Genomic DNA, 23,893 nt, shown 5'->3' on the forward strand with positions numbered 1-23,893 from the left:
ACTCGTCAGGGGCTTTTCATGGGCTCTCTATCTTTTGGACCCAGATAGGAGATCCATGGAGGTATCATAGGATGGCAAAATGTTCTTTCAAATCGTTTGTCTTAGTAAGTGGCCAAATAGTTGACGTTTCTTTCTCCAGATGGAAGTTTTCAATCACCCCAACTGTTACGACGGCGAGGAGAGGAAAAATCTCAATCTGTAGGGAGTGCACAAACAGGGATCTTCACTTCAATAATTTAAATAATATTTACCAGACAGGCCTACGTGATTGTATCACAGGATGTACGTGAGGATTCGGCGATTGAAGTGGGTCGGCGACTGCATGACCTAGACGTGACCTGTTTCATGGCGATCGGAAAATCGGCCGTAAATGTGACGTTATTTCGGCTTCTAACGCATAGAAACGGCTTTCAAATAGCGGTGTCGAAAGTTCATCGATATGTTAAATCTTTACATGGACCAAGACAAGTTATTCGTCGAGGTCAACGGCCATTCACGTATCAATCTGTATTGACGATAGGTCATTATGTTCCTGAGGGTATACTACTAAGGGCAGCACTGGCCTCATTTAACTCGCTTGAATTTCCAGCATCATCTGATATGTAGAAGGTCAAGGAAGTATTTGATGATATGCGTCTAATCTCGTCACTAGCTAATGGGACTCAAAGAAGGTGGTCACACCGGGTATAATGGGCAATCTCAAGCAAATGACGTGTGAAACTTCAAACAGCGCGGTCCAGCCACGGCAATTCACCACTGGTGGTCAATTTTGGGCCCTATTGGGCCTTGGAAATGGAGTGAGCCTGTGAAACAAAGCTTGCAGACCCGGTTGCTTCATTGAAGATGTTATAGCCATAATCTGCCGCATTTGGTGGCGTATAAACTTGGAAGCGGTTAGCGATGGATAGATTACCCGGCGATGTACGGTACTCACGATGTAAAGAAACAGCAACGTTGCTGCTGCTGGGGTTGTGGACTCGATGAAGACCGATATCGTCTGAGATGTAGGTGACCTCATTCATTCCGAACGTATTGGAAGATTTGATCTCAAGAGGCTTCTCTTCCCCAGACTCCTGATCTGGGGTATAGTAAACTGTTTCGTTTAATTGCCCAGCCAAAACCTTCATGATGCAATGAGCATTGGCATGGTCATGGATAGGGGAGCCCTTGCCCGGGTTCCATACGAGAAGAAGCTATGTTCGTTTAGCATTTGCACCTGCGATAATTCCGGTACACGAGAATTTTTATAGCAAGACCACCTGGGCAGGACTTACGATATTGGCCTTCTGGTTTATGTTTTCAATGGCATTTCGGGTGTAGTTTTTGCTTGTGTCGTTGTAAAAGTAGTCGATCCAGTCGCTGGGGTCCGATACATATTTCTTCAATAAAGAAATCAGATAACTCTCGTCGACTTCTTCTGAAGAAATACCACCAGACTCCCCCAGGTGTTTCTTGACGTCCTGCACGAGCCCTTCGAGGTTGTATCGCTCCTTGAAATGAAGGTAAGAGGGCGAGAACCCCTTATCGACCGGGATGGTCGTAGACAAAGTTGATGACAGCATTATGCGAAATTTTGGAAAGATGCTTCGGGATGGTTGATTCGAAGGATTAAGGGGTTGAAGTTGAATGAGACGACTTTATAAAAAATCCCCTGGGGTTCCGCAATTGCGTGGCAGTCCCCGAGACGGAATGACCCTGTGACGTTGGGCCTTCGGTCGGCGATTGACCCACTGCGCCAAGGTGGGACTGCAATTCTCATTTGGATCGCCGAGCGATAAGGACTCGACAGGGGCCTTTGGTAGTTCATGCATATTTTCGACCAGGTTATGTAGACAAATGCAAAGGAGAATTGCTAGACCAAAACCGGGTCTTCTATTCAGCAGATATTGTCTTGTCTGTTTCAAAGGGTTGCTGAAAGGCTCTGGCATAGGACTAGGACTACTACCTAGATACTATACTGCGCGACTTCAGGTTCCTGGAGTATGGCGAGAGACTAAAATCTGGATCAAAATGTATATACGAATGCCCTGAATTACTATTTTCATGGACATGGTGTCCTTACCAAGACCCCCTTCACTCTCTAGCTGATATCAAAATCTGGGATAGATGTGAAGAAGGAATCGTTATAACAGGTCGGATCGACGAAAGCAGGGACAATCGGTGGAAACAGCATATCCTGACCTTCCGAGATTGCCGATGTTGGCCGTGCTGGTTGGTGATTCCGCTCTGTGTTACTTGGTGTTGAATCGATTGGAAAGAACTTCCTGAGTGGTTCTGTACTCCATCGCTCCATCGAATCAGACAAGCCGTCCGCCGCGGACACGCGTAGATGAGTGTAGGCAGCATCGGCAAGATTCCAGATTCGCTTTGTACTTTTAAGACAACCGAGAACCAAGGTGACCCGATTATAATGATGGTCAAAACATTCTTCAGTGTGTTTGATGGCGGTAGCGAGTTGTGTCATCCCGCAGAGCGCCAGCGCAGGGATGACAAAGGGCGTGTGCTTGATTATATTCGGGCAAAGAGATATCGCATCTGATATTCTTCGGGAAGCCTCGGTCGCTTTGATACTGTGGATAGGCCGATTGAGTGTCGAGGCCAGGCTGCGTGCAGCAAGCGGCCAGAAACGATCATCTGCCTGCGGTAAGACTGGTTGGAGATCGCTTCGGGGTAAATGCAACAGCATAGTCGCATATGAAATTGTGATGTGGGCCTGGAACATCATCTCATCGATATTGCCATATGAATCGACAAAATCCAGCTTTTTGGGGGGGAGGTGGTTGACCCAGCTTACAAGCGCATTTTCAACAGCTTGAAGATGGTCGCGATGATGGTCGCGGAGCTTGTTCAACACAAGAGCTCGGCAGAGAATCGTTGTTGCTTCGATACGGTAGCTGAAAGATGAGAATACTGTCTCTTCGGGTGCAAATATCCTCCGCTTGAAGTCTAAAATCTTTCGAGGTGCCGGAATTTCGCAGGCGCCGGTATATGCCAATTCCTCGCAGGGCAGGCCCACCTCCGGTGCCATGGTGCTACATAAAAACGTGTTGCCTTTGAAAGGCGCAGCCAAGAGGATGTCCGTGATATATAGCTCCCACCAGGTGCGTCGCATGCTTTCAGCTTCGATGGAATTCTCAGGTTGTATAGAGTTGGCGAATTCGCGACGGTTCATACCAAGCTCCAGTGCAAGCTCAACGCCGTGTGAGAATGCATTCTGCGCCTCTTGCCATTCGCCACGGGCATAAATCGTAATCGAATAGATCAACCATGCCTGGACCATGCAAGAAGACCGCGTTGGGTTGCAGGTCAGTTCCGCAATGGTCTTGTCCTTGTACTGTTGGGTTGGACTAGAGGAGGCATAGTGAGAGCCAGCAAAATTCACCACCAGCTGGAGGAATTCCGGATACTGTCGATCATGATAAGCGGCACTTGGAACAAGAATAGGATGGGCGACATGGAAATTCTCGTAGAAAAGACGCAGGAAACGGTCATCGTAGAACCAGGGATCGTGAGATGATTGTAAATGCTCTTGACTTGGTGGGTTTCTTGGAGTTATCAAAGACCAAGACACCTGACCAGCAGGGATGCCTGTGTTGTCGGGGATTCGTTGCGGTGACGTGCTGTCTGGGGTATTGGGTTGCTGTTCGGGGGCAGTGATCGGTAGGACAAGGGAGGCCTGGTAATGGTATCCGATTGGTATGGATTTCATCAACATAACTGAGGCATGGAGCATACTGACATTCAACTCATCCGGATGGTTTGAAGGGGCCCGGCGATTGGCGTCGCGGGTTTTTCTGCGACCCCCGCGCCGCGAGGGAAGATATTGGCAGTATTCGCCGTTCTGCAAGCACCGTGAGCACGAAGGCTTGAGCGCATCACATTTCAGGTGCTGTTTGCGACACTCGGTGCATGCGAGTGACGCCAGCCCGCTCTGCTTGGTTGATCTCGGCGTCATGGTCACTGCGAAGACGGCGATGGAGACGGAGAGTGTCTTTACCCGCTCAGTACCAGACTAAAAAGGCCGAATCCCACCCCCAGGTCAATTAGAGTGGAAAATATCGATTCTACCACTCGATTTGATAAATTTGTTTCTTACTTGAATTCTAAGAGCCCACTTTTTTGGACTATTCTTTTCTTCGACTCATTCTCGTCTTAACAGTTTTTGGCTCCACCTAACCACTACGTAGTGTCATTCGGCGATTGAAATGGCCGAAATGGATGGCCACGTGTAACTTGAAAGAGAGATTTCTGGACCATGTCGGCATAATTGTGACAATATCCTTGAATTTCAATTGTACTAGTAAAATTAAACAGAGGTGCTAGGTGGTGTCTGCGGTCGCCCGAGGTCCTTCAGACAAGGGGCGACGAAGATGTCGCCCTTGACGATGCCACGGCCGGTGTGGTAAGTTACCAGTAGCCAAAATATCACGACGATCACTGAAAATATCTTTTATATCCCATGTCAGCAGAATTTTCTCCTACTATCCTGTAGAGTGTAATTCATGTGAGTTGTCTAACTTACCGTTCCAAGCACCGAAAAGAAGCGCGATGTAAGATCCTGGCCGATTGTACAAGTGCAAGTAGTGAAGACACCCAGAGGGAAAGTTAAAGCCCACCAGCCCATATTAAACGGAAATTTCCTCGATTTCAACAGGGTCACAACCGCAAATGTAAGCCAGACCAGGCCAAATGCCCACAACAGAAGACCCAATAGGAGACCAACGGCATAGAAGACTTCCCCAGCGGAAGAACTCAGGGTTTCGGTCTGCGGAAATATTCTCTGTGCACTTTGGCCGAGTTTTTGAATACTTTTTGTGAATAAAGTTAATCAAGTAATTAGCCAACGCTTCAATTAATTGCGCATGATGTTTTTCACTCACCCATAGCCACCTTGACCAAGTGGTCCAAGTGGGAGGAAAACGCTCACAAGCATTGCCTTTGGAGGTAATTTGAAGAACATTAAGCGTTGCAGATATATGCAGATGACCATCAATGCCAATGGAATTCCTATTCCCCACAAAATATAACCTGCAAGGATGGTTGCCAGGGCGAGTTCTGGTTTAGGAAGAACGTCCGCGACAATGGCTCCCGAGGCTGCTGCGACGACACATGAGACAATTGGGAGTAACCAAGCAGCAGTCATTGAAGAAAGATCAAGGCCGTTTTGACGAGTCGTCCTGTCATAGGGAGATCATTAGCTTAGTAACATGTTGTAGGTGTTAGGGGGGCCATACAGAATAAAGGGTATACCTATGGCCACGACCACAGACACAACTGCATCGAATATCCAGATCGCCCAGATGAAATAGGCAGCTTTATCACCCCATGCAGGTACACACACCAAACAAAACATGTTTATGATGGTAGCGAGGCCCATGGGGAATGTTCCAAGAAAGAGTGACTGCACCGGATGGGTGACCATGACTCCGAAGATCTCTGGGTATAGGATGTAGCGTAGGAGAGTGATGGCTAGAATCACGACGAACAACGCCACGTTAAGAGCAAAAACGACAAGAGATAAGTGGTATAGCCATGTTCCATTGTATGGCATTGTATTTAGTAAAATAGAAACGATTCCGGTTCCCATATTTACTGAAAACCATCTATTATGGCTGATCAGCCCAAGGTCCATGGTAATCTAAATAAGGAGAACTCACGCAGGCGTAAAATTGCGAACGACTCGGCGCCATCCAGTATTATCTTTCGACTCTGGAGGCCCAGCTCTTCCATTCGTGCATGTTTCTTGTCCCATTGTTCACTTTATGATGTTCTGTCTTGACGTTGACCTAGGGATGGAAAGTGAAAAATAGTCACAGAAAATTCCGCGGCATCATTTTTCTTTTAAGAAACAGAAACAATTGGCTACCGGCCGAGTGAGAAAAAAGTCTTTTATGGTGACGGATCCCGAATCAAATAAAAAAAAATTGCAAAGGCCGGCAGTGAGGAACGCCGATTTGTGGTCGCCGAGTCTGTCCGCCACCCGTCGGGCTTCTGCTACAATGCACTATGAATGATTCAAACGCCATGACTGATCACAAAGAACTGAATTGGACAACAGGTAAAATGGTTGATTTTCTGGTTTTAAGCTGAAGCTTTTTTGAACACTCGAGCTGGTATCTCGGTCTCATTTAATTATTTGGACAAGGTCGGCGTTTCAATCTCTCACTAATTATGACCGAGCTAAATACTACCTAACTGTAGTATTGGAACTCATCAAGGCCACGCCCCCCTGGCACCATTGGCAGGGACAGCGCCTTTTGAGCAACTTTGACTTCTAAGAGTGCGGGCCCGCGAGTTTTCAGCAGCCAATCCAATTTATCGTCGACGTCTTCCTTCTTAGAGCAACTCTGAGCTTGAACACCCATAGCTTTAGCAGCTTCCACAAATTCTGGGTTAAGGTTTTGACTGTGACAGAACCGGTTGTTGTAATAGATCGTTTGTAAATGCGTAACCATGCCTTGCTCTTCATTGTTCAGAAGAACAACTTTGACATCAATTCCAAATTGGCTCGCCGTTAGCAATTCGCTAATTGTCATATTGAAGGATGCGTCTCCATCAATGTCAATCACAAGGGCCTCTGGACGGGCGACTTTTGCTCCAATCGCTGCAGGCAGACCATATCCCATCGTTCCAAGTCCCCCAGAAGTAATCATTGTTCTGGGGTATCTCCATCGAAAATGTTGAGCAGCCCACATTTGGTGTTGACCGACACCAGTAGTAATTATTGTGCGCTCTTTGATGGGATCAACGGCTTTACTAAGCCGTTCGATGAAATGCTGTGGTAAAATCATATCGTCTCGACCACTTCGATTGATTGCTTGGAAGGGATACTGTTTTTTCCAAGACTGGATTTGTGATAACCACTCAGGGCGTTGTACCCGCTGGACGCTAGGTAGAAGGAGCCGGAGACTCTCTGCACAATCACCAATAACAGGGACTGTAGCCTCCACCACTTTGTTTATATTCTTTGGGGAGATATCAAAATGAATGATCCCGCCGCGGCCCTGGTTAGCGGCTAATCTTGCCTCCGGTGCAAATTTTGGAATGTTTCCAGTCATTCGGTCGTCAAATCTTGCACCTAGTGCGATAATCAAATCCGATTTTTGGATAGCCATATTTGCATATCCAGAGCCGTGAAGACCTAGCATATGCAAGGCCTTGGGGTCCATTTCATCAAAAGCTCCTAGACCTTGAAGGCTGGTTGTCACAGGTATTGACGATTTGTCGGCAAGCTCCTTCAAAAGTTGAGGTCCCTCAGAAGTTGCAAGTAAGCCTTGCCCAGCATAGAGAACAGGCCTTTTGGCCGTGTTGATTAGCTTTGCAGCCGTTTCAATTGACTGAAGAAGCTGCTGGCGCTGAGCATCTCCTATAGCCATTGTTGCAATTGAATCGTCTTTGGGGCGACCAGACAACACAGTGGTGGGGTTTGTAGAGAGCACACCCGCAGTAACATCTTTTGGAAGCTCTACCAGAACTGGTCCCGGTCGACCACTCATAGAAATTTCAAAGGCCTCATCAATCCTCTTCGGTAGATCTGCCGTTTTGCGCACGCTTACATTCCATTTTGTACAGGGTTGCGACATTGATAGAACGTCTGCTTCTTGAAAGCCATCCGTGCCAATTGCAGTGGTGCTAACCTGCCCACAAAACACAACCATGGGGGTACCATCAGCCAGTGCATCCATCATCGGTGTGATGAGATTTGTCGCACCTGGTCCAGATGTGACTAGCACCACCCCAGGCTTGCCGGTTACTCGAGCGTATCCCTGAGCCATATGGCCGCCACCTTGTTCGTGTCGGGGGAGGATGAAATCAAAATGTTTTGATTCATGAATCGCGTCGAAGACTGGAAGTATACAGCCGCCAGGATAACCGACTATGTACAGAGTATCATTGTTAGTCAAAAATTAACCACCTTCAAAGTAGAGTATGATACATACAGATATGGCGAACGTCGTGTCGGACCATCATTTCATGAAATATTTGGCCCCCGGTCTTTCCTGTAAATCTGCACAAAACCTAGATTAGTTACCAATCTGCATACCACTGGTATAAAACAGTCTTGACTCACGATGTATCCGAGTCTGCGACAAGTTTTGACTGAATAGCATTTTTGCGATTTGAAGATTGTCTGGGAAGAAAGCTCCGGTGGGTGTAATCATCTTCACTCCGAGGCAGAATGCTGGGGTCTGGCGAGGGATCCACGAAGGCTGCAGTTGAGATTGGCGAGATATGCTTTTTCAAGTGGTACGCCGTTTTGGGGGGGTTTTAATTGACCAAGTCTACCATATATGGCATGCCGCATGACTCTGGACATTCTGTTGCGTTCCAATGGCAGCAACTTCAAGTTGAACGTACGATGCTGCCTCACAAAGGGTTGACAGAAGGAGCAGAATTGTTTTCGTCACTCAAATGGTGGTTTCTGAGTCATCTAATAAATAGTTAAGAATTATGCATAGCTCAGGAGGCATGTTCATTATGGCTGTTGAGCCCGGCCTTAAGTGACTCATCAATCGCCTCAATGTCGGCCCTCGGGCAAATCGAAAGCGCGAGACGCAGAGTCAATATTTTCACCGGATAGATTGGTAAACTACTGACTAGTAGTAGATCCCCCATATAACCAAATTCGGAGTCAACTACCCCCATATCTGGGCAGAGCTGAAGGTTTTTAAATATAGTGTTCCTCACTCGGCTAATTATACGAAGTACTGCGTATCAGTCAGCGAATTCCAAGAGGTTTTCAAACTACTGCAACGATACTCTGAGAAGGGAGACAAAATAGAAAGGTCTACGAATATTGGCAAATTAATTATCGATTGTCGGTAGGTTTAGTTTCCCAGTCGTAGTCATAAAAAAAAGCGACCCTCGGGGACTCGGAGAGCCGTTTCTATGTATAGTTGGTCTCAGCTCTCCACTCCGGGCTTTCAGAACTTGAGCAACCACAGCACTACTTTACGTACTGTAGATCAGTACACTGCCTCTGCGAGAACCTGAAATACATCCCCACAGTGAGTTGACAGTACTCACTGATATGATACTATATTCTGGTTTGGTGCGCTTTCTCAAAATAATTGATAGATCAGATTGAACAACTTGAATGTTTTGTCTGGCCCTTGACGGTACCATATTTACTGGAAGGCACTCTTCATCCACAGCATTATGGCCCACTGTGGAGTAATTTGAAAGCACCAATGAATTAAAGACCGAATTATCGGCATCTTGACAAAACATCTCTAGTGGAGTAGCGCGCCTTGCTGCCATTCCCCAGCATCCTATCTTTTGCGTTGGCGTAGAAGCAGACAATGAATACTATCACAACTCATTTCAGTGGCTGTGCTGATCCCACCGAGATCACTTCGAGTGAGAATAAAGATGGATTACGTTCTGTTTGATTCGGTTGACGTCCATGTTTGTGAGTATAGCTACTTGAGATGTCGTATATTATTGTGATCCGTTTTGGTCAGGGTTGTTGCCTACAGCATCGTCAGGGATATTTCTTTCTTCAGTTTCACCCGGTGATGCTGAATACATAGTTCGGAGTATTAGAAAGCCAGTGGTCACAGAGGAGCGATCTCCGATTGGTTCGCAGTTGTAAGTTAGCTTTCTTTCCGCATAAGAGCGCTGCAGGTGTAGCCATGCGGCGTCTCTGCCGCATATCCCTCTTCCAGGCAGTCCAGCTGTATCTTCCACTGGTAGCTCGAAGGACGTCCAATATCTAAGGCGTACAAGAGGCACATCATCAACATGGCAGCTTTAGAAAGGCCATTCACATGCCCGGCTTCATCAAGACCGATAGACTTGTAGTTTCCTTCGCGGATATATTGAACGGAATTGACTTTATGGCTCTTTGGCTTGGGTGAGGGGCGAATTGTAGTATTTCTTCTTGTCGGTCCGCTCGTCGGACAGAAGTAAATTGGGCGAAGCGTAAGTTTCCATTTGACGGCACGAGTGAGAGCATTGCGGTGCGGTTGTTAGCCGGGGGGGGGGCGGCAGAGGCAGCAGATGGGAAGAACGAAAGGATAGTGTGTGCTAAGAAAATGATCGATGGCTGTCTCTGCATCGAATTCAGCTAAATATTAATTATCAGGTGCCTGTTGTATCAGCTCGAGGCTACCACCAGCGTGATGAGGAGTTACTACGTATTTGATGTTGACGAAATGTCACGGGTTGCACGTGACCTGACCTTTTCGGAACGGATCGGGAAGAGACGACCAACAATGAGAAGACAAGGTCAACGGATAGCTCAATGGGAAAAAGGAGGGGGGAAATTGGAATGGGCAGAATTTATCAAGTATTTTCATTAGCATCAAAATTGAAACCATTTGCAGGAAAGTGTTGAAGAAGAAGTAAAGCATCACCCGAAGAATTCGCGGTTTTCACCGACGGCAGCTCCTCGGCCAATCAGCGTGAGGGTTTTACGCTCCCACTGCCCCCAGCGAGAAACTTGACCTTCGACCTCATCTCTCGACTTCTCCTTGTGCACCACGTACCCGCCCCTCCCCCCTCCCCTCCCCTCCTCTCACTTTTCTTTTTGATTCCTTTCCATCGCTTGTCGATCGGAGGATTCGAATTCGTCATGCTGGCACGTTCCCTTCTGCGCGTGCCCAACCGGGCCATCGCACGCCAGTCACTCGGCAAGTCCACGGTACGCTCTCACCAACCTGATCAACCCATTGACCTCGGTCAACAAGGGCAATCGATTCGCAATGCTCTGTTTGAGTCCGAAAGGCTTGACTAACTGACTCAATCGACAGCGTGCCTCTTCCACCGCCGCCGGCGCCGAATCCGCCAGCTCCCCCTTCCACCTCACCCTCACTGCCTCGCTCGCAACCGCCGCGGCTGCCGGTTCCGCCGCCTGGTACTACCATCTCTATGGCCAGGAGGCTTTCGCCTCTACACCTGCTGAGGAGGGGTGAGTACTTGATTTCCCAGGGAATTGGGGGGTTTCAATCCCAATGTCTCCCGGCTCCGCTATGCCGAGCCGAGAATTGTGTGATCGGGATCATAAATGAAAGTCAAACTAACTGGTAATTCTTACTCTTAGCCTTCACCCTACCCAGTACCCCTGGGTTCACCAGCGCTTCAACAAGACCTTCGACCACGCCGCGTGAGTGTTTTTTTAGCCTTACCCGATTAGGCCATCTCACCAGGGCACAAACACTAACATTTTCATCATTTCAGCCTTCGCCGTGGTTTCCAGGTTTACCGTGAGGTCTGCGCCAGCTGTCACTCCCTGACCCGTGTCCCATGGCGTTCGTTCGTTGGTGTCATGCACACCGTCGATGAGATGAAGGCCATGGCCGAGGAGAACGAGTACGATACCGAGCCCAACAACGAGGGTGACATCGAGAAGCGCCCCGGAAAGCTTTCCGATTATATTCCCGCTCCTTACAAGAACGACGAGGCTGCCCGTGCCGCCAACGCTGGTGCTCTGCCCCCTGATCTGAGCTTGATCGTCAAGGGCCGTCACGGTGGCTGCGACTACATCTTCAACCTTCTGACCGGTTACCCCGATGAGGCTCCCGCCGGTGCTGCCGTCGCCGAGGGCATGAACTTCAACCCTTACTTCCCTGGTACCGGTATGTGATAGCTCTTGCTTCAATTGCAAAATGTACACTTCTAATCCAATTTCTAGGTATCGCCATGGGCCGTGTCCTGTTCGATGGTGTTGTTGAGTACGAGGATGGTACCCCTGCCACTACCTCCCAGATGGCCAAGGATGTTGTTGAGTTCCTCAACTGGGCCGCCGAGCCCGAGATGGACGACCGCAAGAAGATGGGTGTCAAGGCCATCGCTGTCCTGTCCGGTCTGTTCGCCATTAGCGTCTGGGTCAAGCGCTACAAGTGGGCCCCCATCAAGTCCAGAAAGATCGTGTACAGCCCCCCGATTGGACCCCGCCGCTAAACATGATGGCCAAATGGCCTGTATGAGTTTGGGAAATGGGAGGTATCCACGAGGTTGAGCGGCCCATTGGGCATTCCCCTGTACTATTGCCCCGTCGGTCTTCTCACCGCGGAAAGATCTCTGTCATCATTTGTTTTTTTGTCTCCAGGGTCGCTTGCCCTTGTTTTGTTAGAACTCCCCGGAATCACCTGTATCTGTATCCGAGATATATTCTCTTTTCCTTTGCCTTTCCAAAAACTGTGTGCTCGAGGAGTCGACTGAATCTAATTTCTTTTGTGAATGTTTACTACTCGGTATGTACTGGCCTTTGGGTCTTGTGTAGACCAGATTGAAATTTGGCAGAGCAATGAGTCTAAGCCTTGGAGGTTCAAGTTGTTCCGAGGAACGAGCATGATTGACCATCACCTACTTCTTAGTACTATTGTTTAGATCCGAGGGGCCAGGTAGCTAAAAATTTAAGTAAATTTGAAATTTGATTTAAGCAGATACTCGTTTTAGTAGCATGTTCTGAGTTGCTCAACCCTAACTGAGCATGATGAAAATTTGAAATACTAGTACTAGTATATATAATAACTCGGACTCATTCCCAAGTTCCGAGCGTGTGGTTTGAGGACTTCGACTACTGAGGGAACAGTAGTAGGTACTGGCTAGTAGTAGGAATTACCGGATGACCGCGATAGTGAAGAAAAAATATTTTGATATTTCGACAAGATAGAACCATAACTTTTCCAAATCCGGCAGGAAACGCTCGAAAATGCCCCATAATTACATCCATGTGTCATTAGAAGGCTAAAAGGCGAAAGACAGAAATCACAAATTGACGGGCTTAGTTGGCGCCATTCAACTTCTGTCTCCGCGCGCGTACGGCTTGAGCGAGCGTCTCGAGCGTGGTCTCGGTGTCTTCCCAGCCAATGCAGGCATCTGTGATACTGACACCGTACTTGAGGCCGGCCTTGCCCTCGGCAGGGACCTTCTGGTTGCCTATAAGGGAGACAGTTAGTAAACAACGACCACGAGGAATGAGTGAACTGAGGGGAGCATCGATATTTACCTTCGTTGATGTTACTCTCGATCATAACACCCATGATAGCAGACTCGCCGGCGGAAATTTGCTCGCTAAGAACAGCAGCAACCTTGGGTTGGTTCTTGTGGTTCTTCTCAGAGTTGCCGTGGCTGCAGTCGACCATCAGACGGGGAGTCATGCCCTTGGCCTCGAGCTTAGCCTTGGCCTCACTGATGCTGGCGGCATTGTAGTTGGGGCCCTTCTTGCCGCCGCGCAGGATGACGAAGCAGTCGGGGTTGCCGACAGTGCCGACAATGGAGACAACACCGGGCTTAGTCACGGATAGGAAGTGATGGGGGGGACTTGACGGAACCGATGGCATCAACAGCAACATCGAGCGAACCATCGGTGCCGTTCTTGAAACCAACGGGGAAGGACAGACCGGAGGACAGCTCACGGTGAACCTGGGACTCGGTGGTTCGGGCGCCGACAGCACCGACAGAAAGACAATCGGCCAAGAACTGGGGGGAGATGGTGTCAAGCATCTCACTGGCGATGGGCATGCCCTTGTTGGTCAGATCAACGAAGAGCTGGCGGGAGGTGCGCAGACCCTTGTTGATCTTGAAGCTGTTGTCGATATCGGGATCGTTGATCAGACCCTTCCAGCCGACAGTGGTACGGGGCTTCTCCAGGTACGAGCGCATGACAATCAACAGGTCATCGGCGTACTTCTCCTTCAGCTTCATCAGACGATCGCAGTACTCGAGGGCCATATCGGGGTCGTGGATCGAGCAGGGTCCGATGACTACCATGAGGCGCTGCCTCTCCTTGTCGGTGCCATGAACAATCGCCACAGCCTCAGTACGTCCATTGAGAACTGTTTCCCGAGATTTATCGGTCAAGGCGATCTCATGTTGAAGGAGGTTAGGCGGGGTGAGAGGGTTGTAGCCAACAACTGCAGAGGATGGTTAGAGCAGATAGATCGGGGGAAACAAGGTCGGACGTACTGCGAGAGTCTTCCAAGTGGCTGTGGTTGCCCACATTGGGGTTTTCAATGAAGAACTAAGCCATTGAGCGTCAGTTGTGTTTGGCGGGGCAATCGATGATTTCATGGGGGGGTCAACTAACCGACATGGCGGGGCGAGGCAATTGGTAAAGAATGGGGGTTTGAGGCGGGGTGTGGAATGGGGGAGAATACGAAAATGAATTGAAGAGTAATTGATTGAAGGTTATTGAGGAATTGTATCCAAGAACCAAAAAAAAATTGATGCAGCAGCAGCTATGAAATAAGAAAAAGAGGAAGGGAGGAATGAGTCAATTCCACGTGATCCTCGGTGAGCGGCGCCAGTCCCCAATCACCGCGGGCGTGTTAACAACTGCGGAGTAAAAAATAAGTAGAGTGCTGGTAGCTCCTGGTAGCTGCTTGTAGGAGCCCTCCAGGCCTCACAGGCGCTAGTACAACCGCTAGACCCCGGCCCAAGCCCCTTAGAGCCTAGGGAATACGGGGTAGCCAAGCACCTCGGCTCTCCGATCTCTGCTGCACCCGACAGTCCAGTTCCTGCAAGCCCCGAATTAGATCCTGGCAGATCTCTGTGTGCTGCTCCTTGACCGATGCCATCTGCTTCTGGTAAAGATCCATTCGTACTTCTTGTGCTCGGAAGAGTTCCTGTAACATGAGATTGCACCCTTGCCGATAGATCTGTAGCACCTCCCGAATGCTTTCTTGCTCAGTGGCCAATTGAGTCGACAAGTGCTGTCATACATTTAATAATGTACTAGCATATATCTCAGTAGATCGGACTTACCTGATTTGTCTCAAGTAACCGGTCATGTGCAGTTTGTTGTGCAGTCTTGAGGGCTGAGATCCATTCCACATTCTCAGTATCACATTGCGCTGTTGCATCTATCCTTTGGTCCGACAATTGACCAGGGCTATCGATGGTTCGCTGTGAACCACTTCGCGGTCTCCCGGGTGAATTTTCGCCGGGGTTAGTCCTGTTCATGTGAGCCGGGAATTCCACTGGCCGACTTTCCAATTTTTGGCTGTCCTCGAGAGTTTTCGCGTTGACCTCATTTTCGGCTTTTCCAGAAAATAAGGATGGCCTCGACTTCTGTTTGATTAGGTCTTCTGCTTCTATGCCATATTCTTTAAACATGTCACGCTGGAATTTGCTCCAGATTGGTCGGGCAACAGGCTGGTGCTCAGGCTGGTGCTCGGGTAGGTATTCATTTAGGTACTCTTCAAGACTCTCGTAACTCGAGTATGAGTAGATAGAGCTCGAATCGCTTATTCCAACCATAGACCGGATCCGGCCCATTTCCAAATGAGATTGAATCTGACCGGTGCTTGTGGCTGCCTGGGGCTTCAGCCTGGGGCTTCCATTGTGGTCAACAGCGCAGCCTCGTCGTGTAGACGGCGGCACGGATGTCCGAGATCGAGCTGCTAGCAATGGCTGCTGGGAGTCCGGGGACTGTTCATTTCTACTGCCCGGGCGAAATGACGCCTTGAGATGTTGATCTTCTGATACAACCGAGATCTGTGATGAGACAACTGTCTCACCTTCAAAGCTCAGGGGATTTGGTTCTTTGCGATCATCCTCGAGCGGCTTATCAGGCTTGTCAGCCGGAGAATCTGATAGACGGCACAATTGCGGGTCATCTTCAGGTATCTCGTCACATTCGATTGCTCCATCTCGTCCGGTTTCATGTCCTGTTGACTCCATGGCCTTCGAACGCTCTCGAGTTTGGAGTGGCCGGAGGTTTGCCGTGTCGGCTATATCTTCAAGGGCCTCCGTCTTCTCAGAACGCATCTCCGCGTCTAAAACCAATCGGGAAGTTTTAGATCCCGTCAGCCCCCCGTATGCATTTGGAGAAGTGTTTTTCACTTGCTCTTCTCCTATTTTCGATCCCAGTAAAAGCTGAGCGCGTGAGATACGAGTGGAGGGCTTTTGTGGAGCGGTAGTACTGCGTGAATTTGGGCTGCTTGGGGCCATTCCAGACATTCGAGAGGAGTGAGAATGGCGATTGCAAGCAACCCTCTTTGATACCTTAAAAGCATCGGCCAGTTTTTTCCCGACTGCCATCCCTCTTCCGTGAGCATCCCGCGTCAAAGACTGTTGCTCGCCGGGTCTTTCGGAATCAGCATCGGGTACGACCTGATCAAGGGCGGGTGGTGAGCAGCCTGGTGTATTGACAAGCGTCTGCTGGTTAGTAATTATTTCGATTCTACCCGGCTGCTGCTTTTCAATGAAAGGAAGAGTGGTGTCAGGAATATCCGTGCCATCAGTCACGTCTGTAGGGTTTGATTCGACTTCAATTAAGCGTCGCGCTGTACCGAGATCCAGAGGTTCAGCCTGGAGACCAATGCCCATAGGGTTGGCGGTTAGTGGTAACTGATTGATTGCATGGCCGGAGTCTTTGGATTTCCTGGCTTTGCTGCTGGCATATGTCCTGCGAGTTGCCGACGCCGTCTGGGGCTTGGAGACTCTTCGTCGGCGTTTGCCTTTTCGGACTGGTGGATTTTCATGTTCGGAATCGGCTGAAGAAATTGATTTTTCACTCCTGTCCACATAGTCTTCATTAGCCTCATTGCAGTCTACATCTGCTTTTGTCCGCAACGTGCGAGTCCTGCGAGTAGAGCGTCTTTGCCGGGAGGGGAAAAAACGTCCTTGCATGCTCGGCCTAGTAGACTCTGGCTCTATAGCTAGAGCTTCAAGCAGAGGTGGAGCACTGGTCAAGTTCGTGGTAGAAACGACCTCAGATTGGTTAGTTTGTGGTGGATCATCCTGTGGGTTACTGGTTGCTGAGATAGAACGGGTAACCATCGTTCGCCGTGGGGGCTGTGATTTCAAATCCGATAACGATTTATATTCTGCAGCTGGGGGTCGCTTATCCTCTTTAGCCACCAGATTGCTAATCGCCAATGATGTGTCGCCGCACGTCTCAGTGGTGTGGCTCGTCGTGGACATGGCGTGCTCCATGTCACGAGGCTTAGGCGCGATATCAGTCAAGTGTGACGAATCATCCGGTTGATGAGTATTAAAGCTCGGGTGCTGACCACTGTCGGTCTTGCATTGTCCACTTTTGCTTGACTTTTTGCCCGACGTGATCTTTACTTCGGCCGTTGCCCCTGCGATCCTGGGAGAACGGCGAATCCGATGTCGAGACGAGGCGAGCACTCTGGGCTCAGATAGGCTTGTTTCTTCATCCTTTGCCCGGATCAGCTCTGCGGGGTCTAGCTCGACGAATGCCGCGGACACCCGGCGACGCTTCATGGTTGTATCTGAGAGCTTTCAATTGTACCTCAATGGAGTTGAGTGTGGACCCAGCGTTCGGGCCAATGTGGTCTCCACACGTTCGATTCAACATGCCTCAACTGGGACCATAGTCATTTGACAGCTTCAAGCATGAAAAAGAAGCGATGAATAGAATGATCAGTGCTGCTTATGGGGTTTCCCAATGCCAATGGTTTGCTGAGTTGTTTGAGTTGGCGAGATTGAACCTGAATCACATGATGAGCACCAGTCGCACCTGCCTTTCGAGGCGCATTCCTTCTACGCGCTTTCCATTTCTTCTTTTCTTTTCTTCTCTTCAATTCTTCGATGCTCTTTGCTATAACATTATGTACAACTTCCATCCCTTCTGATCTTCATTCCCCACAATCCTTCCTCGGACACTCGTTCACTCCAAGGCCCAACCTTCAGACGGCGGCCTAGAATTTTCGCCCAGGCGATCGCTCTCTCAGATCAGTCAGATGCACTGACCACGGACTCGGTGATCCACCCTTTCTAATGCCGCCATTCAGCTGTTGCCAATCCTTCGGATGAAGCTCTGGAAGCTTCCTGTCCTTGACCCTCAGCGGGGAACCGGAACCTTTTCAAGCCGGTCCCGACTCTGCCGCGATTATTAATCGCAATCGTCTGGCTTATCAATGCCCCTGGTTGGTTACCCTTAGGGTAGCGGTGGGAAAGATGCACCGATCTGTCCAATTCAGGGCGCCTGATGTCAACGTATAAAGAAGCTGGCCTATGACTAACCTGTCTCGCTAACTAACCTGCAGCTCTGTCTCTTGGTCACACCGACTCTGTTTGTTCTTCGTCATAATGGTTCGAGATATCACCCCCCATATTTCCCATGAAGAGACGGACTCGCCTGTTCAGTACCGGTTCAATGCTATGGAGCCTCTGAACCAGTTGCAAAACCTTCCCCCCGTGGTCTTTCCTCAATCTGCAGAGATCGATTCCAATATTCCTCCAACCACCTCCAAACAGCGTCGTCGCGCTTCCAGTCTGGATGGATCGCTCGATCGCGATGAACACTTGTGTGAGAAAATCGCCAAAAATCTCCAAAAAGGGCAATCTCTGAGGACGGGGACAGAAGGAACAAAAGAGTCGGTCTTCTACCTGGCCTACGGATCCAACCTAGCGGCCAAAACCTTTCTCGGCAAGCGTGGCATTAAACCGCTCTCGCAAATAATCGTTCTTGTACCGAGCCTGCGGTTATTGTTTAATCTCCCGGGTGTTCCGTACGCTGAACCCTGTTTCGCAGCCACACAATTCCGGGATCCCGACTCTTTGCAAGATCAAGAAGATGACTCCGAATATGACTCAGTGTCCAGTGTGGACGGAGAATACCTGCCAGAAAAGACACCGCTTGTACGTGAAACGAGAGAGCTTCCAACGGGCTCTCACGCCCATCGCTGGAATAAACCACTAGTCGGAGTGGTTTACGAGGTAACTCTATCCGACTACGCAAAAATCATTGCTACGGAGGGAGGCGGCGGCGGTTACCGGGATATCGTGGTGGATTGTCACGCTTTCCCCGATGACTACAGGTCTACCGACCCCGTACCTAGTCATCCAGAAACTCCTTCTTTCAAAGCGCATACTCTCCTCTCGCCCCAAAACGAGGAGGATGAGAGCGGCAGTGCGCTAGTGCCACCAGCCTCGTGCTCCAAGCCCTCGCTATTAACAATCGGCCGACATATGCGTCCCAATCTTAATCACGCTCAGCCTTCTGCTCGCTACCTCGATCTAATCACCACGGGTGCGAGGGAACATAATCTTCCAGTATCTTATCAAGAATATCTTGCCGGGTTCCATTCTTATCAGATTACAACGTTCCGACAAAAGGTCGGGAAAGTGCTTATCCTGCTCTTGTTCGGCCCCATTATTCTCGCTCTCTTCGCGCTCTGCAAGAAGCTTGCGGGTCCTGATGGCCGCAGTCCGTCGTGGCTGCTGTCTTTGTTGAATTTGGTATTTGCGACTATGTGGAAGAGTTATGATTATTTTTTCAAGAATGTGTTTGGAGATGGCGAGCGGACACTGGATAGTTGATACCCCATTTTTGCACTAGTTGCTTGGATCTGAACCCAATGAACATTAGATATGATTCTATCATTTCCATGAGTAACATCTCTGCGGTGTCTATACCAAGAGGTTTCTACCGACTGGCAGGTAGTTTCCGAGTCCTGGTACCCTCTCAGAAACAGTACTACCTAGTACTACTGTACCTAGGAACTACTCAGGCTGGTACTAGCTTGAGTGCTCCACGGTTATTGAAGCTAGCCGAGATCTCAGGCGAATATGCCGTTCCTGTTTCTAGTAAAGTTGAAGCCCTGGAATCGAATTTAAAATATTGTATATTCATCTAAGTACGCTTGATCGGTTGTTTATATGCAATCTACTATAGCCAGTTCACGCTTATACAAAACTCGTAGAACTTGAAGTAGTACTGGTAACGCACCCCAGTCAAGATAAGTCAAGGACATCTCTCCATCGCCCATTTCTCATTCCAAGCTCCGGAATCTTGAAGTCCACAATACAAGCAGCAAATGATGGACGACGGACAGGTGAGCTCCCATCTTGCTTCCCCGGAGGAACGACAACATCGGTAGTCTCACCTTCCGGAGCCCCGCTTGGCACGAAGCGGCTTGTGCCATACCGACCAACGAAGTCGTCCTTGGATTCTGTGGATTTGCGTTTGCGAGATGACCGGAGAGAGGGGGGTTCAGGCTCGTTGCCCGACGTAACGGATTGAAGACTCCCGTCTGATGCGATTGTGATGGATTTGCACAGAGGAGCATTTTGCGTGTTATGAGTCGCAGGCGTAGATGTATTAATGTCGAAGACGGTGGACCGTCCATTCGCACCAAAGGCCCACACGCGTGCGCCTCCGTTGCTAGACTGCAGTGCCAGCTCGACTATGTTCTCCACTCTTCCAATTTCCTTTCCATATATCTTGAAAGGCCACATCATTGCTGTGGGACGGTATCTTACACTCAGGAGGAATTCCCAGTCTCCATTCTGATTTTGTACCAGGCTCTCGCGGCGTTTGCGACAGCGTTCCGGGTCGACAAACCAACTGTGCGCTAGGTCACTATCGCCCATAACCCCGTCACTTTGACGCTCGCGCTCTTTTCGAATCACATTGAATACATCCAGGGGCACTGAATATAGGACAATGCGGTCTCCGTAAGCAGCTGCAACACGCAAGCCCCAATTCAAGTCGGAGCCTACTGTGAAAACCGTGGGGCTGCGAGCGTCGTTTGAATCAGTAGGAGTTCCTTGAGCGAAAGGCGGGACGCAAATGAAGGCTCGAGTGAGACTTGCTGGCCCGCCAATTGGAGCATCTGATCCAATGCAGAGGAAGCCGGTGCGAGGCTCGACGAAGATGATGTGGTAGCCATCGTTGATAGGCACCGCACGATAGTGGTGGCAGTGTGTAGCCCTAACAAGGCTCAAAGCGAACGTATCGGTCGGAGCTCTGCGACCGAGAGACTGTGTACCTGACATCATATGGAACTGGCATTTCTTGGGATGGTCTGGGTTTGGCGATTGCCGACATGCGCACTCGTGAATTCCGGGTCCGGCCAGAGAGGATATAAGACGCATTTCTGATGGGCTCCCCGAGGTGTTGGGGAGAAAGTGAAGGGTTTCGGAGGGTTGGGACATCGGAAAGTGTCGTCTTTGATCTCGCTGTGTTGTCTCGTCCACCCAATGAATCTCGATGCCGCCTGCACAGCCAAATGCGACGCAGCGGCGACCGGGATACAGCGCGATCGTTCGGGGAGGGTGGTCTTCCGAGCAGACATCGTAGTAGTAATGTTGCGAGCTGGGATTGTTCTTTGATACCTGGTGGGTTTTTTGCTTCACTGTGCCAGCAGTGAATACAGAGTCAGTGGATGATATCTCCAGGTCACACACCATTCCCACGCGGTTTTCCAACAACGCCGCGATGATGAATCTGGGTGTACTGGTATCTAGAACTGCAGAGAGAACTTCGAACTCGCATTCGATGGTGGTGATTGGGACCAGGTTGGAGTCTTCCAGGTCTATAGACTGAGACAGACTGGACTTTCTTCCAAGAAGTTGAAAGACATGTATCCTGCGGCCAGTCGTCACCAGAACATAGTTGCTGCAAGTACTGACACTGAAGGTAGATGAAGTTTGTCGCGTTGCTTTGTCGCGAGTATTGGAGAGGACACGACGGGTTTTGGCGGAAGGTAAGCCCTGCGCCAACGCAGAGAAATCAATGACTTGTGTGGCCATAAAGCCAGACTCTTCGATGTTTGATTTTCGTCCAGCCAGTAGACACTCAGTTGCAAATCGTCTGCTCATCTTCCAGATGTCACTTTCTTCAATTGATGGCGGGAGTCGGGTTCGTTGACTCTCAATATCCTGCTGATATGCATCCCACCACCCAGCTCGCTTCAGCATAGTCTCCAGCAAGTTTCGATGCATACCCACACGCATCCATTGCGAACATGTACGGCGAGCATTGTCGAAATCCCGAGGTGTCAACATGGAGAATATTTGGAGCAAAATCTCGGGCGGGGCAATATTCGCAGCCGGGGGCGATGAGCCACTCGCGATATTGAGATACTTGCCGCCATTCGGAGTAGATTTCACCAACCTTACTTCAGAATCGTCGGAGGAGATGGCATTTGCCACTGTAATCAAGCGGTGAGGTTGTAAGACAGCCTTTGGCCTAATTGCAGGTTCTTGTTCAACTTGTAGAACACTAATTGCGGACAGGTGCTTCAGAGAGCGTTTGTCGTGAGACCTCAGAGCCGGCATACTACTAGCCATGTAGTAGCCCTGGCCACTCAACACGCACCACAAGTTGTGAATGTCTTTAGCTTTGAAGAGATATTCAATGAACAAAAGTTGACCCGGAAAGCCAAATTCGAACAAAAGCTCGAAGCCACGAAGAAATTTTCCTCGGGGTGGTAAGGAGATATTCCACTCCAGATGCGTACAGATGATCGGCCGGCAATGTGAGGTAAGTCTAAAATGAGGAACGGTAGGGCTCCACCCCAAACGGCAGATCGAGATGTGGAGAAGGTTCAATGACGCATCGAGCGTTTTATTCGCTAGCGGAGCATAAAACGACAGATCTAATCGGTTGGGCACGATCTCATCGGCGGGAGTATCTCATGGTGGTATTCCAACGAAAATGGCGAGCGAGAGAGGGGGAGACACCCGGACTTTGAGGGCAAATATGTGGGAATCGGGTTGCGAGGTTGTATTCGACTTCAGATGGGATGGTGTCACCGAACGCGAAAGCGGTGGGGAAGACACAACAAGAGTCCCTGGGACAGCCTGAACCAGAGCTGCAGAGTGTGGCCGAAGAATCTGATAGATAGAGTCGGGCAGCTGGGGGAGGCAAGGGTTTTTCTACTGCAGGACCAGGGGGGGGAAGGCCCAATCTATACACTCAAACTTTCGCCATCGTCCCGACGTCGAGTCCAAGACATGAGCCACGTTGAGGGAGTCCGAAGAAAGTGGAGCAGTTCCAGAATTGATCGGAGATAGTTTCATGGCTGAGCCGCGAGAGAGGGTACCAATGCCAATGTCAATGCTCATGCTCGAACGAGTGAGAGTGAGCTGCGCAACGGTGACGGGCGGAAAAGCGGGGTGGGGAATGAGCGAGGCAACGGATTTAGGCGAGCAGTCAATAAAAAAGAGAAAAAGGAAAAAAAAAGTGCCTGGTAACTCTGAGATTGAAGGTGGAAGTGGAAGGTGAAAAGGGAAGAAGAAGCGAAGAATGCGACGATGCCGAATGCAGCAGTGATGCACACCTTCCTGCACTGTCCAGACCACTTTTCAACTTCCGTGGTCTCTACCATGTCTCTGCTCTGTCTCTGCTTTGTTTTGTTCTGTTCTTATTCAAAGTGATCTGATTCGAATAAACACAACACTGAAGTTCGATAATACGGCCCCTTGACTTGGATATTACGATGGTCACTGCAAGGCCCTCCGGAATGTTGACCCTCGATCCCATGCGGGCCATGTGGACCCCCTTGGAGACTCGGATTCCAGAAGCACCCAATCCATACTACTAGTACGATTTCGGCTCGAGTAACTAACGACTGTACGGATTACACCGCTGACTATGCCGAGTCGTTTTGAGAATAGCCTCATACCTGGACACGGAGCGGGGAGTACGGAGTGCTTGGTGCTTCTTGTCTTGGTACCCAGGCCCACTCTTATGATAATCAAACTCACTAAATCCGGAATTCTCTCGATGGATTTGAATAAAGGAGGAATGATGTTGATGAGAACCTCACCTCTAATAAAAAGCCTGAAAGATGTAGTGCAGGTAAATAACCAGTCACTAGGTAACTAGTATGTACTTTCGCATTCCAGCCCTATCATCTGTACCGGTGCATCGCCATCAGCCTCGAGCCTTCCGCAGCTCCAATTCAAGGAAATGCACACCCCTCATCCACCTTGGCATGACTGATCACCTGTAGAGTCAGCTGGACGGGGGGCAAGATACACGAACTGTGCCTCAAGTCTCACAGCCCCAACATGGCCACTGCCACGTTTACACGGGTAAGTTGAAACACGAAGAATGTGTCCATGTATAACCGAAGAGGTCAATGTGTCAAATTCCACCTGTCAGGCAACACTGGAAAGTACTATGAACAGTCTAGAGCCACCAGTGGCATGTCCATGCCCACCAGTCGGGCGTTCGCCAAAC

The 23,893-nt window shown here is 49.5% G+C and overlaps 9 protein-coding genes across 9 annotated transcripts; 2 read left to right on the plus strand and 7 right to left on the minus strand.

Moving 5' to 3' along the window:
* Positions 1-776: 776 nt before the first annotated feature.
* On the minus strand, positions 777-1,562 carry N7533_006953 (Cysteine dioxygenase; the record flags this gene model as incomplete). Its single annotated transcript, XM_057103603.1, has 3 exons — positions 777-883; positions 935-1,193; positions 1,275-1,562. 3 exons carry the CDS (start codon positions 1,560-1,562, stop codon positions 777-779), a joined length of 654 nt encoding a protein of 217 aa, XP_056958560.1.
* A 518-nt stretch (positions 1,563-2,080) lies between these two features.
* Positions 2,081-3,955, minus strand: N7533_006954 (Zn(II)2Cys6 transcription factor; the record flags this gene model as incomplete). Its single annotated transcript, XM_057103604.1, has 1 exon — positions 2,081-3,955. The coding sequence occupies one exon, from the start codon at positions 3,953-3,955 to the stop codon at positions 2,081-2,083; it is 1,875 nt and encodes a 624-aa protein (XP_056958561.1).
* Positions 3,956-4,306: 351 nt separating this feature from the next.
* Positions 4,307-5,551, minus strand: N7533_006955 (TDT family transporter; the record flags this gene model as incomplete). The annotated part of the gene is made up of 4 exons (XM_057103605.1): positions 4,307-4,447; positions 4,523-4,808; positions 4,881-5,177; positions 5,235-5,551. The coding sequence occupies 4 exons, from the start codon at positions 5,549-5,551 to the stop codon at positions 4,307-4,309; spliced, it is 1,041 nt and encodes a 346-aa protein (XP_056958562.1).
* A 640-nt stretch (positions 5,552-6,191) lies between these two features.
* Positions 6,192-8,111, minus strand: N7533_006956 (uncharacterized protein; the record flags this gene model as incomplete). The annotated part of the gene is made up of 3 exons (XM_057103606.1): positions 6,192-7,876; positions 7,941-8,000; positions 8,072-8,111. The coding sequence occupies 3 exons, from the start codon at positions 8,109-8,111 to the stop codon at positions 6,192-6,194; spliced, it is 1,785 nt and encodes a 594-aa protein (XP_056958563.1).
* A 2,465-nt stretch (positions 8,112-10,576) lies between these two features.
* Positions 10,577-11,904, plus strand: N7533_006957 (ubiquinol--cytochrome-c reductase catalytic subunit CYT1; the record flags this gene model as incomplete). The annotated part of the gene is made up of 5 exons (XM_057103607.1): positions 10,577-10,645; positions 10,755-10,912; positions 11,045-11,107; positions 11,182-11,579; positions 11,636-11,904. The coding sequence occupies 5 exons, from the start codon at positions 10,577-10,579 to the stop codon at positions 11,902-11,904; spliced, it is 957 nt and encodes a 318-aa protein (XP_056958564.1).
* Positions 11,905-12,730: 826 nt separating this feature from the next.
* On the minus strand, positions 12,731-14,041 carry N7533_006958 (3-deoxy-7-phosphoheptulonate synthase; the record flags this gene model as incomplete). The annotated part of the gene is made up of 5 exons (XM_057103608.1): positions 12,731-12,885; positions 12,956-13,238; positions 13,276-13,862; positions 13,915-13,969; positions 14,036-14,041. The coding sequence occupies 5 exons, from the start codon at positions 14,039-14,041 to the stop codon at positions 12,731-12,733; spliced, it is 1,086 nt and encodes a 361-aa protein (XP_056958565.1).
* Positions 14,042-14,399: 358 nt separating this feature from the next.
* Positions 14,400-17,181, minus strand: N7533_006959 (uncharacterized protein; the record flags this gene model as incomplete). Its single annotated transcript, XM_057103609.1, has 2 exons — positions 14,400-14,660; positions 14,713-17,181. 2 exons carry the CDS (start codon positions 17,179-17,181, stop codon positions 14,400-14,402), a joined length of 2,730 nt encoding a protein of 909 aa, XP_056958566.1.
* An 828-nt stretch (positions 17,182-18,009) lies between these two features.
* N7533_006960 (uncharacterized protein) lies at positions 18,010-19,242 on the plus strand (the record flags this gene model as incomplete). The annotated part of the gene is made up of 1 exon (XM_057103610.1): positions 18,010-19,242. One exon carries the CDS (start codon positions 18,010-18,012, stop codon positions 19,240-19,242), a length of 1,233 nt encoding a protein of 410 aa, XP_056958567.1.
* Positions 19,243-19,656: 414 nt separating this feature from the next.
* On the minus strand, positions 19,657-21,996 carry N7533_006961 (F-box protein; the record flags this gene model as incomplete). Its single annotated transcript, XM_057103611.1, has 1 exon — positions 19,657-21,996. The coding sequence occupies one exon, from the start codon at positions 21,994-21,996 to the stop codon at positions 19,657-19,659; it is 2,340 nt and encodes a 779-aa protein (XP_056958568.1).
* Positions 21,997-23,893: the final 1,897 nt, after the last annotated feature.

Source organism: Penicillium manginii (assembly GCF_028828005.1).
Source record: "Penicillium manginii strain IBT 31320 chromosome Unknown utg000005l:1.0-5665137.0:1.0-5668048.0, whole genome shotgun sequence".
Lineage (NCBI taxonomy): Eukaryota > Fungi > Ascomycota > Eurotiomycetes > Eurotiales > Aspergillaceae > Penicillium > Penicillium manginii.